This window comes from Cibotium barometz, chromosome 14, assembly GCF_041138505.1.
Source record: "Cibotium barometz isolate CiBa-2024 chromosome 14, ASM4113850v1, whole genome shotgun sequence".
NCBI classification, from domain to species: domain Eukaryota; kingdom Viridiplantae; phylum Streptophyta; class Polypodiopsida; order Cyatheales; family Cibotiaceae; genus Cibotium; species Cibotium barometz.
In genome coordinates, this window is record NC_141059.1 from 21,429,420 (window position 1) to 21,443,782 (window position 14,363).

General features: G+C 48.2%; 1 protein-coding gene across 1 annotated transcript in view; it reads left to right on the forward strand.

Annotated features, from left to right (window-relative positions):
• The window catches only part of LOC147631788 (putative serine acetyltransferase 1), a 52,154-nt gene extending 38,130 nt beyond the window's left edge, over positions 1-14,024 (forward strand). The window contains exons 2-4 of the mRNA XM_086808324.1: positions 12,607-12,834; positions 12,922-13,126; positions 13,252-14,024. Of these exons, the coding sequence (XP_086664450.1) occupies positions 12,607-12,834; positions 12,922-13,126; positions 13,252-13,640 (822 nt within the window). The 3' untranslated portion in view covers positions 13,641-14,024. The remainder of the gene's footprint in view (positions 1-12,606; positions 12,835-12,921; positions 13,127-13,251) is intronic.
• Positions 14,025-14,363: the final 339 nt, after the last annotated feature.

A 14,363-nucleotide genomic window follows, 5' to 3' on the forward strand; every position in this document is an offset into this window, starting at 1 on the left:
GATCCATCCGCACTCCATCTTTGGACACAAAATGTCCAAGATAATGTATCTCTGACAAGAAAAACTCACTCTTTGCATTTATGAAGAGTTTATGCTTACTGAGTTCTTCTTTATGCTCTTCTTCGATCTTCGAGAAGACTAGGATGTCATAAAAAAAGACACGTGTAAATTTCATGTACCCACGGAATATGCGATCCATCATTCTATTGAATGTAGCCGGGGCATTTGTAAGACCAAAAGGCATAACAAGATACTCATAAAGCCCAAATGCTGTCTTGAAAGCAGTTTTGTGTACATTCTCAGGCACTACACACACTTGATGATACCCACTCTTGAGATCAATTCGGCTAAAGCATGCCGAGGATGTTGTCTATGCGTGGAATCAGAAATCGATTCTTGATGGTAAGCTTATTCAAAGCTCTATAATCCACACACATACGAAAGGATCCATCCTTCTTTTGAACCAAGAGGACGGGTGAACAATATGGGGAAGAGCTTGGCTGAAACAAACCCTTCTCAAGAAGGTCATTCACTTGCTTCATGATCTCCTCTGGCTGTAGCCGCTTGTGGGGTGGCGCAGCCGCGTGCAGGGTAGAGGGAGCAGCCGCCTATGGAGAGGAGTGCAGCCTGCTGTGGAAAGCGCGCAACCGCCTATGGAGCATGAAGGATGGTCGCCTGCAAAGTCCCGTGAAGGATGATAGGATGGTCGCCTCTTTGTAGGTGTTTGAGAGGAAGCACACGACCACAGCTGGCCGGCTCCCCTAGCTTGCATGGGGGCGGCCAGTTTCAAGGTGGGGTGTGGGTAGGTGGCCATGCACCCACCCCCACACATAAAGGGTTAAGAGGGGTTTTCCTCCCCGCCTTGGCCCATACGTGGGTGCCCACTCTTAAATGAATGTGAACTTACAACCTTATAAAAATAAAGGTTAGAAAGAAAGCTATTAAACAAACAAGTGCAATACACTTAACACCTGTTCACACGCAACAAAACTCGTTAGAAGACAGAGCAAACTTCACGACTCACTGGGGCAGGCATCCCCGCTCAGTAAGTGGCACGTCAAACAAGCAAACACAAGAATACAAGCCTTGCGAAAACAGTTTCAAACATGCAAAACATGAATGCCTATGCAAATAGTATCATGGACATATCTCCCGTTCATGGAACAAGTACAAAACATCTGTCGACGGCACAAAAACTGGCTCTTCCATGGCGTGACAATCCCATGGATAGAACACAGTCCAGGTCATACAGGGGTGGCACCAGTCTGGCTCCCGTCCATACGACACCGTCCTGCTAACACACGGGTGGCACCAGTCTGGCTCCCGTCCATGTTATGCTAAAATACTGGCCCCTTCACATGAGATACTGGCCTGGCCTCAAGTGAATGAGACACAAATCTGGAGATGGACCAAATGGTCGGCCAATTGGTGACATCCCCCCGGGCTTCTAAAGAGTTTGTCAGAATATGCAGCGGAGATGATGACCAAATTTGGGAACACAAGAGCAAAAATGCAGGCAGAAAAACAGCACAAGAGAGAGAGAGATGTAGGCGTGTAACTCTGCTCTATATACACAAGAAGATCCCGAGATATGATACAAATAAGGTATGGAGGCTGGGGTCCTATATATACATCCCATTGAGGGCAGTCGGCGAGCATAAAGAATGCCCACGACTGATGAAAAGGTCCCACAACTGCATAAATGCAGTCGGCCAGCAAACAGGTGCCCACGACTGATGAAATCCAGTCGGCCAGCAGCCCAGTAGCCCACGTCTGATCAACATGGAGTCGGCCAGCACTGGGGTGCTCCTGGCATCACCTGACAGCCCTCCCAAACCTCAGAAAAATGGAAAAAAATAGGGGAAAAATACGGGGAGTGTGGAAAAATGATAAAACACCTCATAAGGGCGGGCACACCCACAACAAAGGCCCTAGTGTATCAAAATAGACAGGAGATGACTTCTAACACCCCCTCTCAGCTCCTGGCTGTGAAACCAACCACTTGGAGCTGGGGTGCCGCCTGAGCAAATCCTGGGAGAGCGACTTCGTGAAGAGGTCCACCGTATTGTCCTCCGTTGAACAGAACTCTAGCAAGATGTCATCAGCAACGATCTGTTCACGAACAAAGTGCCTCTGGATGAGCATGGGTTCCTCAAGTGGAAGCCCAAACCTGCAATGTAACCTCCTCCTGCTCCGTAAAACTGCTCCTGGGCCATAAGTAGATCCCCTCGTGTCCGAATCTCCTCCCCAAACCGAGTCACTCCAACCGTGGAGTCGGACTCCATCCAACAATCCCCCTCCTGTGTACAAGAGTTCATGATCCTTCGCATGCCGTAGAAACCACAGGAAACGCAATCCTGCCTCCCAAAGAGACATCTGCAACCATGAGCTCAACCGCCTCATCAGGAAGCTCCCCTCCAATTTGGTGTCCATCAACCAGATCAATGAACCATCCAGCTTCTGAGTCACAGAGACATCACACTGCTCACAAGGATCAACACCTGTTACGGTGCACAAACAAGTCCGGGAAACCTGATGAAACCTGTCAACCACCCCCTCTGAATCCGGAACCACAAAGCCTGGAGAAACCACCTCCTTCTGCAAGTAAGCACCTGGCACCTGCCTGGCTTTCCGAAAGGTCCCCGTGGAAAGAACATCCTCAACTACTGGAAGTTCTATGTCCCGAACACTACGAGACATCAGAGCATAAGTGACGTGTTCAGCTTCCTCTGACTGACGAACACAAGAACTACCAACATCAGTACTGGAAAGTTCCTGCCAACTGCTGCCATCTACTGGCAAGCTATCCACCACCTGGTCTCGGAAAGCCTGCACCTGCAGCGTATCCACACTTAAGTGGCCATTACTAGACTGCCACTCATCACAAACCTGAGGACCTGGGAGAGAGAGTGCTGAAAGCCTGTAAACTCCATTCTCCACTCCACCTTCCCAAACCACTTGGCCTGTTGTTTGCTTTGTCCCGGAGAGCAACAAAATGCTCATCAAACTCCACCCGTACGCCAGTCTTGCAAACCTGATGCACTGACAACAAATGAAAACCAAGTGTCGGAACATACAACACCTGGGAGGAATGCTTCCCCCCTCTGCCATCGGGAACTATCTCCATCCTGCCCTCACTGTGAACTGGGATAGTGAACGTATCCCCAGTAAGAATATGACCAGAAAGCCTGCAGAGATCCTGTAAACCGGAACGGGAAGAAGTCATGTGCCTGGAAGCACCACTATCGAGAATCCACTCCCGAGTATCCGTTGCGGAGAGTCCTCCAATCTCCTCCCTGCCTGAAGAAAATGAAGCATCGGTGTCCATAACCTCCACGTGCACAAAAGCCGGAGTCTTCATGATTGCTGCTGAGGAGTCTTCACCCTTCTCGGTCTTCCGCTTGGGACACTGCCTCCAGTAGTGGCCTTTCTCGCCACAATCATTACAGGTCCTCTCTGCCTTCAGTTTCTCGCGGTCAGCGTCGGACTTCTGCTCAGAAGACTCCTCCGATGAAGCCTTCCCTTTGCCCGAGTTACGGCCTTTCGACCGTTGGCCAGTAAAGGCCTCCGAACCTCCACCCGGAGAAGGGTTCGTGAATCGTTCCTCCTGGTCTAGGACCATGGGCACAAGCTCCTCCCACGTGATGGTGCTGAGCCTGCCGCTGGTAATCAACGACGAGTAAAATGCGAACCGTATGCTCTGATACCAATGTAACTTGGTTGAACACAATGCTAATCAATACACTTAAATACACTAAGATTTGATGGACACTTGCTCAAATACAAGAAGTAAATTGCTGAATTGACAAGAGACACACAATGAGCCGGAACGGCCGACCCCTCCCTCAAATAAAGTATATTGATCTTGGGAGAATCAAGTACATAGTATCATGGGCATTTCTGACCAGATTTCCATACCAATGCATATGAATACAGTATTTCAAACAAGTGGTTGTCGAAGTAGACTTGCAATCCACACTACCCTCTCAAGTGCCCATGTTCCCTACCATCTGCTCTCGTTTGTTCCACCAACACATGGTAGCAACAATCTGCAAGAGAGCATGTAGGACAAGAGAACACTACATAGGGTATGTGATCTTGTAATCTGGTTCCTCCCACGTGCTACGTGCTTCCATATTTAAGCATTAAAGCTTACCAATTGCAAGTAGAGTCGATGACAGTGGAAGTCTTCGCGATGGAAGTCCTTGGAGTGAAGAGATCTTCGATTTGTCGTATTTCTTCACGACAAAAGTCTTCAAGAGGATGAAGGGAACCTTGGGAAAGCTTCCCCTATGGTTCAACTTGAGAAAGGAGGGCTGAAATTAGGGTTTTCAGCAAAAAGACCAGAAATCACAGCAATAAAGAGAGCTGTTTTGCTAAATTTCAATCATTGGGATTGTGTTGGAGAGTGATTAGCATCCGGAAACACTCTTGGAAGCTTGAGAAACACCTTAGCAAGCTTGGAAATGGAGTTGGGAAGGAGAAAGTGCAGAAAATGCAGCCCAACAGTCCTCACGAAGGAGGCGCCAATCTCTAGAGAGAGGAGTGAGGTGGTGAGTTGTCCAGTGTAGGTGGAAGGCAGGTGCTTTGTGGAGCAAGCCAGAGTGGACACATGGCTGGTTACTCCCTTTGTACAAAGGGGATAAGGTCTGGGCGGTGGACATTGGGTTATGTCCACCTCGGGACATCAGTGTGTGTGAACACCGGGCTGGTCATAATTTATAAGTGAGTTTTGGTCGCCCAAAACTTAATGAAGTGTGTATACACTCACTTATAAATTAGTGCTAACTCCTAAGGCTAGGTTTATGACCAATACTTACCACCTGTCACATGCCACATAACCATGTCAGCAGACGGTTTCATACGCACGGTTTGCGGGCGGGCATCCCCTTACCCGGAACTACACATTGGACAAGCAAGCATGAAAACAGCATGCAATTTCAATTGCAAGTAAGTACATAAAGATGCTATGCAATGCAGCATTGGTATGGACAATCCCCGTTCATGAGACTATACCAAAATAGACGTGCTCCAGGCAAGTACACGAGGTACCAGACCCAATGGAACACCAATCCACCAAGCATTTCCGGGCATGTATACAGAGGCACAAGTCCCAACGGAAAGCCAAGTCCACAGTATTGTCATGTGCATGAAAGATGCCATGGACATTCTCAGGTGCTGGTCCAGAAGAGGCAGCCAGATAAAGAGTATGAACCAGAATTTAGGAGCATCAGGGTGCAGATGAGGTAGTAGCTTGGACTTGGAGCTAGGGCATGGATGATGCGCTGTCTACTGAACCAGGAAGGAACACATGAGCTGTTGGCTGCTTACAGAAGGTGGGCGGCTGGACCAAACAGAGGCGGCTGACCAACTAGAGGCGGCGCTGCGTTTTATTGATTGAAAGCCAAGACTTCTAGCCGACTGCTGGTCGGCCAATTCTGCCAGGAATGAAAAGGCTTATAAATAGGCAAGGTAGCTCATCATTGTACTGATTGAGTCCTTTAGGGATTGGATCCTTAGGGTCCAGATTTAGGACCAGATTTTGGGTGTTTATCACCTTTTGTTTGAGGCAGCCTAGGGCTGTAGAAGAGTACCTTTTTGTACCATAAGAATATACTGAATTTCCAGCATTTCTCTCTCTCTCTCTACTCTCCCTTCTGTCTGCGTTTTTGCATTAGCATGTTCTCAGAGGTGTTTAGGGCTGAAAGAAGACTCCCAAAGCTTCCGCATGTTACATTGGTATTAGAGCATCAGGCTCAGCAAAGCTAAACACTGAATCAGTTCCATATGATGGTGTACAGGTCCAAGGTACAGGAAAGTACACGGATACGAAGCCCAAGGCAAGAAACACAAGAACGGGAAGAGCTCCCAGGAGGTTTGTTGGTGGTGTTCCACAGAGCTAGAGTTGATGGCAGTCCTGTGAGCCAGATAGGTTCTCGGGCAACGGTCCCAAGGGAGGATTACCCTCCAAGGGGTGATGTGAGAGTGCCAGATTCATTTCTCAGGAATGAAGACCAAGACAGTGTTCAGAGTCAAGGCAGGAATGGATTGTGGACTAGATGGAACAGATGCATAGATCTTATTCTGTGACAGAGTGGTTTTGGAGACCGGGCGGGGCTTTCAGAGAAAAGGGTTGCCAGGGATGGATGGATGTCAGAGGGACTTCGGGAAAAGATTGGGGTGATGACAGTCATCCAAGAACAGTTTGGAATCCCGTCATCAAGTTTAGCAGAGGGGGATGTCATGTGCATGAAAGATGCCATGGACATTCTCAGGTGTTGGTCCAGAAGAGGCAGCTCGATAAAGAGTATGAACCAGAATTTAGGAGCATCAGGGTGCAGATGAGGTAGTAGCTTGGACTTGGAGCGAGGGCATGGATGATGTGCTGTTGGCTGAACCAGGAAGGAACACATGAGTTGTCGGCTGCTTATAGAAGGTGGGCGGCTAGACCAACCAGAGGCAGCTGACCAACCAGAGGCGGCACTGTGGGCTGCCCCATACTTGCCCCTGGGAGAATATGTAGCGGAGATGAAGACAAAATTTGAGAACACAAGAGCAAGTGCACTGCAGAAAAATACAGCAATAGAGAAGGAGAGAGAGAGGCGTGTTACTCTGCTATATACACAAGAAAATCCCGGTGAGTGAATGAATTCATGTGTGGGGCAAGGGGCCATTTTATATGGCCCCTATGGTCCAGTCGGCCTGCAACAAGGACAGCCGACAGCAGTAAAATAACCCCCGACTTGCATAAATGGCAGTTGGCCAGCTCCAATCTGTCGGCCACCACACGTGTGGAGTCGGCCAGCTACAGAGAAAGATAAGGAGTAGCAGAACCAGTCGGCTATCACCTGGACCACTTAGGACAGCCTCCCACACTTGGTAAAAATAGGAAAAAATATGGCGAGTGGGGAAAAATGAGAAAACACCTAAATCGGGCGGGTACACCCACAACAGAGGCCCTAGTGTAAATATACAGACAGGAGATGATTGCTAACACCCCCTCTCAGCTCCTGGATGTGGAACCAACCCCAGTGAGTTGGAGTGCCGCCGGAGCATAGCCTAAGGTAGAGACTTCATGCAGAGGTCCGTCGCATTGTCCTCCGTCCTACAATAAAGTAGCAAGATGTCACCAGCCAAGATCTTCTCACGTACAAAGTGATATTGTATCTCTATGTGCTTGGTCCGGGCATGGAAGACCGGGTTTCGACCAATAGCTATATAGCTCTGGATGACGGTGGGCTCCTTCTATGGAAACCCAATCTCGCCAAGCAACCTCCGCAGCCACACAACCTCACAAGCAGCACCACAAGCAGCCCGGTACTCTGCCTCTGTCGATGATAAGGCAATAGTTGGCTGCCTCTTATTGCTCCAAGAAACTGCTCCTGAGCCGAGGGTAAAACTGTAGCCTGATGTGGATCTCCTCGTGTCTGGATCTCCTCCCCAATCTGAGTCACTCCATCCTTGGAGTCTAACTCCATCCATCAATCTCCCTCTTGTGTAGAAGAGTCCAAGATCCTTCGTACTCTACAGATACCGCAAGATCCGCAATCCTGCGTCCCAATGAGACTTCAACGGCGTCTGCATGAATGAACTCAACAGCCCCAGGGAAAAGCTGTAGTCCAATCTGGTGTTTAGCAACCAGATCAATGAACCAACCAGCTTTCGATACAGAGAGGCATCAACTGGCTCACAAGGATCATTCACTGTTAACTTTGTGTTTGGGTCCATCGGTGACGTAATAGGCTTGCAGTTCTCCATCCCAAAGGCCTCAAGCAGCTCATGAACATACCGCTGCTGAGAGACAAAAAACCCCCTCTGGGGCTTCCAGATCTCCAATCCCAAGAAGAAGTGGAGTAAGCCTAAGTCGGTCATCTCAAACTCCTTTGACAAGGCAGCCTTCGTCACTCCAATGTGCTCCACATGACCACCGGTGAGAATGAGATCATCCACATAAAGAATGATTAACGTAACCATGCCGCGTTCCCGAAAGAGATACAGATTGGGATCTGCAAGTGATCTCTGAAATCCAGTCCGGAGAAAGAAGGAATCAATCTTCTGATTCCAAGCCCTGGGAGCTTGTTTAAGACCATACAAGGCCTTCCTTAACCTGTAAACCATCCCTTCTGATCCTAGAACCACAAAGCCTGGAGGTTGCTCAACATACACCTCCTCCTGCAGGTCACCATTAAGGAACGTAGATTTGACATCCATCTGATACACATGCCACCTCTGAGAAGAAGCAAGGGCAAGAACGGTCCGAATCGTGGTCATCCTCGCTGTTTGTGTAAAGGTATCCTCATAGTCGATGCCTGGCCGCTGAGCATAACCCTTAGCCATGAGTCTGGCTTTGTGTTTGTCCACCGACCCATCCGACGTATATTTGGTCTTAAAGATCCATTTGACACCAATGATTGACCATTTTGACGGCCTTGGTGCCAACTCCTAAGTGTTCTTCTTCTCGATGGCATCCAGTTCCACCTGCATGGCTTTCCTCCAATTATCCTGTGCAAGGGCTTCCTTGATGGAAGTGGGCTCTTTGTCCTGCATGATACGAGACATCAAAGCATAGTTTACCTGTAAAAGCTCCGCTGAATGACTTTTGTCACGGACTCTGTGCGATCTTTGAGGTCCGTCCTCTGTGGTCCATTCGGAGGGAAGCTCCGTGACACCAAACTCCCGAAGGGTGTCCACTAACCACCTGGGTTCTCGAACAGAACGCGGAGCCTCCTGTTGCTGCGGGGGCTCAACTCCAGCTACGGGCTCAACCTCCTAAACTGACTGTGGTTGTCCATCTAGAACAATAGATTGGGAATCATCATCAGAATCCTCTGGGTCTCCAAGAAGTGGCGGCTCATCAACAGTGGAAACCGGAACATGCTCATCAAAGACCACATCCCTGCTGACAACAATCTCATTCCTCTTTGGATCAAACAATCTGTATCCCTTGGAAAGAGAGTTATATCCCACAAATATAAGCTTTTGGGGCTTGGAGTCGAGCTTCCCCCTCTGCTTCTTCGGAATGTGTACATAGGCATCGCGCCCAAACACACGGAAGTGGGAGATATTAGGTTTCCTGCCAAAGTGTGCCTCAAAGAGAGTCATGTTAGGTACTGAAGTCATCGGAGACCGGTTGAGGATATGGATAGCCGTAGCCACAGCCTCTCCCCAAAGTGGACGAGGAAGATCACAATGCTCCAGCATCGTCCTCGCCATCTCCACCACAGTCCTGTTCTTGCGTTCTACCACTCCATTCTCTGAAGGCAAACCTGTATTGGCTAGTTCCCTCTTGATGCCATGATCTACACAAAATCTCACGAAAGCATTTTAAGAGAATTCACCCCTTTGTCAGCCCGGAGAGTCTTCACCTGCAGTCTAGACTCTTTCTCCACCAACACATGCCACTCCTTGAACCGAGCAAAGGCTTGGTCCTTTTGAGAAAGGAAATAGACCCATGTGAATCTGGAACAATCATCAACAAGCAGCATAAAATATAGAGATCCTCCCAAAGATGGTGTTTGCATAGGTCCACACAGGTCAGTGTGAACCAACTCCAATGGTTTCGAAGCCCGCCTAGAAGCCTGCTTCGGAAAGGATTCCCTGTGCTGCTTACCACGTATGCAAGAACTGCAACGTCCTTGCTTGCTGCCAACATTAGGCAAGCCAACCACGATTTGGTCCCGGAAAGCTCGCCGCAGCGCAACCACATTTAAGTGGCCAAACCGAAAGTGCCACAAGTCACTAACCTGAGAACTTGTCAATGAGGAGTACGGAGAGTTTGTAGATACCATTCTCCACGCCGCCTTCCCAAACAACCTGGCCAGTCTCGCGGTCCCGTAGAGCAACTGAATGCTCCTCAAACTCCACCCGGAAGCCAATCTTGCATACCTCATGCACTGACAATAGATGAAAACCAAGTGTTGGGACATAAAGAACACGAGAGGAATGCTTACCCCTCTTGCCGTCGGGAATAATCTCCATCTGGTCCTCACTGTGTATTGGAATTGTGGAATTGTGGAATTGTCGCGAATGAAAATGCGACCTGATGGCCGTTTCAGATCCAAGAAGTCGTCACTCACGGGAAGGAGTCATGTACCTGGAAGCACCACTATCGAGAATCCACTCCCGAGTATCCTTTGCGGTGAAGCCAATTGCCTCCTCGCTTGAAGAAGATGAAGCATCTGAGTCCATCATCTCTAAGTGCACAAAGACTGGAGTCGTTGCAGCTGAAGCTGAAGAATCAACACTCTTCCCAGTCCGTTTAGGACATTTTCTCCAGTAGTGGCCTTTCTTGCCACAATCATTGCAGGTCCTCTCGGCCTTCAGTTTCTCTCGGTCTGCGTCTAGCTTCTTCTCAGAAGACTTCTCGATGAAGCCTTCCCTTTGTCCTTGTTGTTGTTATCCCGGCCTTTCGACCGTTGGTTAAGGCCTCCGAACCTCCGCCCTGTGGAGGTTTCGTGAATCTTTCCTCTTGGTCCAAGACCATTGGCACAAGCTCCTCCCATGTGATGGTGCTGAGCCTACCACTGGTAATCAACGAAGAGTAGAAAGCTGAGTACTGAGAGGGCAAATGCAACAGCAATGTGATGGCCATATCCTCCGATGATATCTCCTGCCCAGCCTGAAGAACTTCTTGCTGAAGAGCCTGCAACTTGTTAATGTGGTCCCGCATCGTCGATGACTTTGCAGGATTCATAACCCGCATCTGTACTTCCAAGGAAATCCTCTTCATGGGCGATACCCTGTTATAGAGAGAAGCCAAATGCTGCCATACACCTTTGGCCAGCGCCATATGCTTGATATGATTGATTACTTGCGGTGTGCAGTTGAGGAAAATGAAAGAACGGACCCTGGCATTGACATGATCCCATAACTGTGCCTATGCCTCGCGTTCCTTCTGAATCGAGGGTAACTCCCCTTCCTCTACCTCCAACCGTGGAACCCCAACAACAATGAAATCAGCAAGGTCGTAAGACTCCAGAACAGATTCCATCATTACCTTCCATATGCCGTAGTTGTTCCCGTCCAACTGACGGTCCACTGGGAACGTGAGGAGTGTCGGGATCTTCACATGCTTCTCAGCCATCTGAAGTAAATCTGCCATTGCGGGGATGTAATTGAATAGGGTGGGTGGGTGGGAAAAAAGAACTTAAACCTGCAAGTGGCTGTCCAGCAAACCAGCCCGCCTTCCTCTTGCTTCTCCTCTTCCCGAACAGTCCAAAACAGTCCAACCAGCAACAAAACAGCCCCCCTCTTGCTCACACAGTTCCCACGATTTATCAAGAGCCTAGAGCTCTGATACCATGTCAGAATATGCAGCGGAGATAAAGACAAAATCTGAGAACACGAGCAAGTGCACTGCAGAAAAATACAGCAATAGAGAAGGAGAGAGAGAGGCGTGTAACTCTGCTATATATACACAAGAAAATCCCGGTGATTGATTGAATACATGTGTGGGGCAAGGGGCCATTTTATATGGCCCCTATGGTCCAGTCGGCCTGCAGCAAGGACAGCCGACAGCAGCAAAATAACACCCGACTTGCATAAATGGCAGTCGGCCAGCTCCAATCTGTCGGCCACCACACGTGTGGAGTCGGCCAGCTACAGAGAAAGACAAGGAGCAGCAGAACCAGTCGGCTATCACCTGGACCACTCAGGACAGCCTCCCACACTTGGTAAAAATATGGAGAGTGGGGAAAAATGAGAAAACACCTAAATCGGGCGGGCACACCCACAGCAGAGGCCCTGGTGTAAATATACAGACAGGAGATGACTGCTAACAGCCCCATCTCCATTTCATGGCTGGATAACTGGTCGGCTACCCTGGTATGTCCCTAGGGCTGTCCTACAGCCATCCCATGGCCTACCCATGGCTGGTGGGTACAACCAGGGCCTTCCTGGCCCTTATGGGGATTGTCTTATACTTTCCCCATGCCCACAAGAGTTCTTGGGGTAGCCCTATGGACTGGCCCCTTTTTCCTAAATGCAAGCCCTAACTGTCTACACAGTGTTCTGGCATCCGGTATCATACTAGATACACAGAGTCATTGACATCATTCCAAAGGGAGACTCACAGCGCGGACTGGCACTGTTTCATGTGCAGGACAATGCACACCTGACCTCGGACAACTGGGATGGAACCCTGGTTGCTCGTCCCGGATTGGGCTGACGTGGGACTAGTTTTCCATCCCATGTCCTGCACCTTCTGTACAGATATGTCTACATGGCATCTAAGTGCGGGATGCACGTGATAGTTTGATTTCCATTGTGTAACTGAGAGTTGCGTTATGCCACAGTTTGTGTTTTCTTTCACCATGTGTGTCTGAATCGATGGCCTTTTTTGTTTGGGTTTTAGAACATGCAGCCATGGTTTTGATGGCCTGTTTGAACCTTGTGTTTGCAAATCCATGGGATGGGTTCCTTTTCATTTGACTTGTATAGTGGAGATATTTCTGGCTCACATGTAGGTACTGGGCAAGCAAGTGGGGCATAATGTCTTTCGTATCTCATTTCAAAGGTGCTGCATTTCGCATCGTAGTTGAACCAAATTAATTTAGGAGAGAAGTAATGCCTACAAGAGGGCTTGATCAGAACTGGCCTGATTGGCAGGTGAAAGATGTTGATCATGTGTGGGAGCAGCTGCGTCGAGAAGCCTTGGAGCAGTCTGAAGAAGAACCTTACCTTGCAAGCTACTTTTATGCAACCATACTTGCGCATCCCTCATTGGAGCGGTCTTTAGCCTTTCATCTTGCAAATAAGCTAGCAAATCCAACGCTCCTCAGCACACAGCTGTTCACCCTGTTCTGGGAAACATTTGCCGAGGATGCCGGAATTCAGGTAAACAATAGTGCTATGTGAGCATATAGATTAAAATTATGCTTGTACATGGTATTCATGCGGTCTTTCATGGATTTTTTCTCACAGCAAGCATTGCGATCAGACATCAAGGCTTTCAAGGAGAGAGATCCCGCCTGTTTGAACTATGTACATGGCATGCTTAACTTCAAAGGGTTTCTTGCCTGTGAGGCACATCGAGTTGCACATAGGCTGTGGGGTCAAGGTCGTTTTGCGCTAGCACTGGCTCTTCAAAATCGAATCTCAGAAGTATTCCAAGTTGACATTCATCCAGGTGAAGGGGATGCACTTTGATGATTTGCTGTCCCAGCCATGGGCAAACACTCACATTTTTCAAGAAAGATAAGTTTTACATCTGTTGTTTGTTAGCTAACATCATAAAAGACATGGATGATGCAGGTGCTCGGATTGGCAAAGGTGTGCTGTTCGACCATGCAACAGGAGTGGTCATTGGTGAGACTGCAGTAATAGGGGATAACGTATCCATCTTGCATCATGTTACCCTTGGAGGCACTGGAAACTGCTGCGGAAACCGTCATCCGAGGATCGGCGATGGTGTCTTGATTGGAGCAGCTGCCATTTTATTAGGTCCGATCAAAGTTGGAGATGGTGCAAAAATTGGTGCATGCTCCCTTGTTCTCATTGATGTTCCTCCTCACACAACTGCAGTGGGAGTACCCGCTCAGATATTAGGTCATGGTGGCAAGGCTTCTGTTGCACCTGTTAAAGAAGAGTTGCCTGCTCTGAGCATGGACCATACTTCTTCCATCCTAGACTACATAATCTAGGCTGGTTACAACCATTTTGTGGCTGTTTCCTTGTGTCATATTCCTGTAGTATCACAGTAGCCTCGGTCATCTTGTACGTATGCAAGAAGAGATCATTTTAAAATGAGCCACTTCTTGGCTGCTGTCCATTTTAGATGAGGTAGCAAAACGAAGCTTAAATTAAGGAGGCAGCCTTGTCCTAAAGCCAAAACATGGTGTTTGTACATTGGGCATTAGATGGCTGTTCTGTAATGCTAGATTTCAGGCTTATGTATGAAATTGTATAAGGGAGGGCAGTTTCTTTATGCTTTTCTGTGCTTGAATGTGTGAGCTTCTTACCATGCATGTCTATGCCAACTCGTGGAAGCATATATATTTCTTATGAGTTTGATTTTTGTATATCAATTATTAGTATAGTATGGTTGAGTTTCTGACCGTGGAGTCAATTATTTAGGTGGTTTCTGGTTCCTCAAGGTTGGGCATTGCAGCTGGGCCCATTTTATTTAGAAATAACAATAGTGACCATATAAATTTTGCTTCAACTAAAATTTAGCCATTAAATTAGTCTTATGCCAACACATATTCCTTTTCTAATTTCACACATGAATAGAGGCATAGGGTGCACATGGTTCTTTTTTAAGGTGAGGAAAGATGGGCAATTTTACCTATCCATATTTTAATCCTTTTTTCTTTATGTGTAACAAGCTTTGAAACCAAACCAATGTAGAGGAGTTTTGCTTCGAT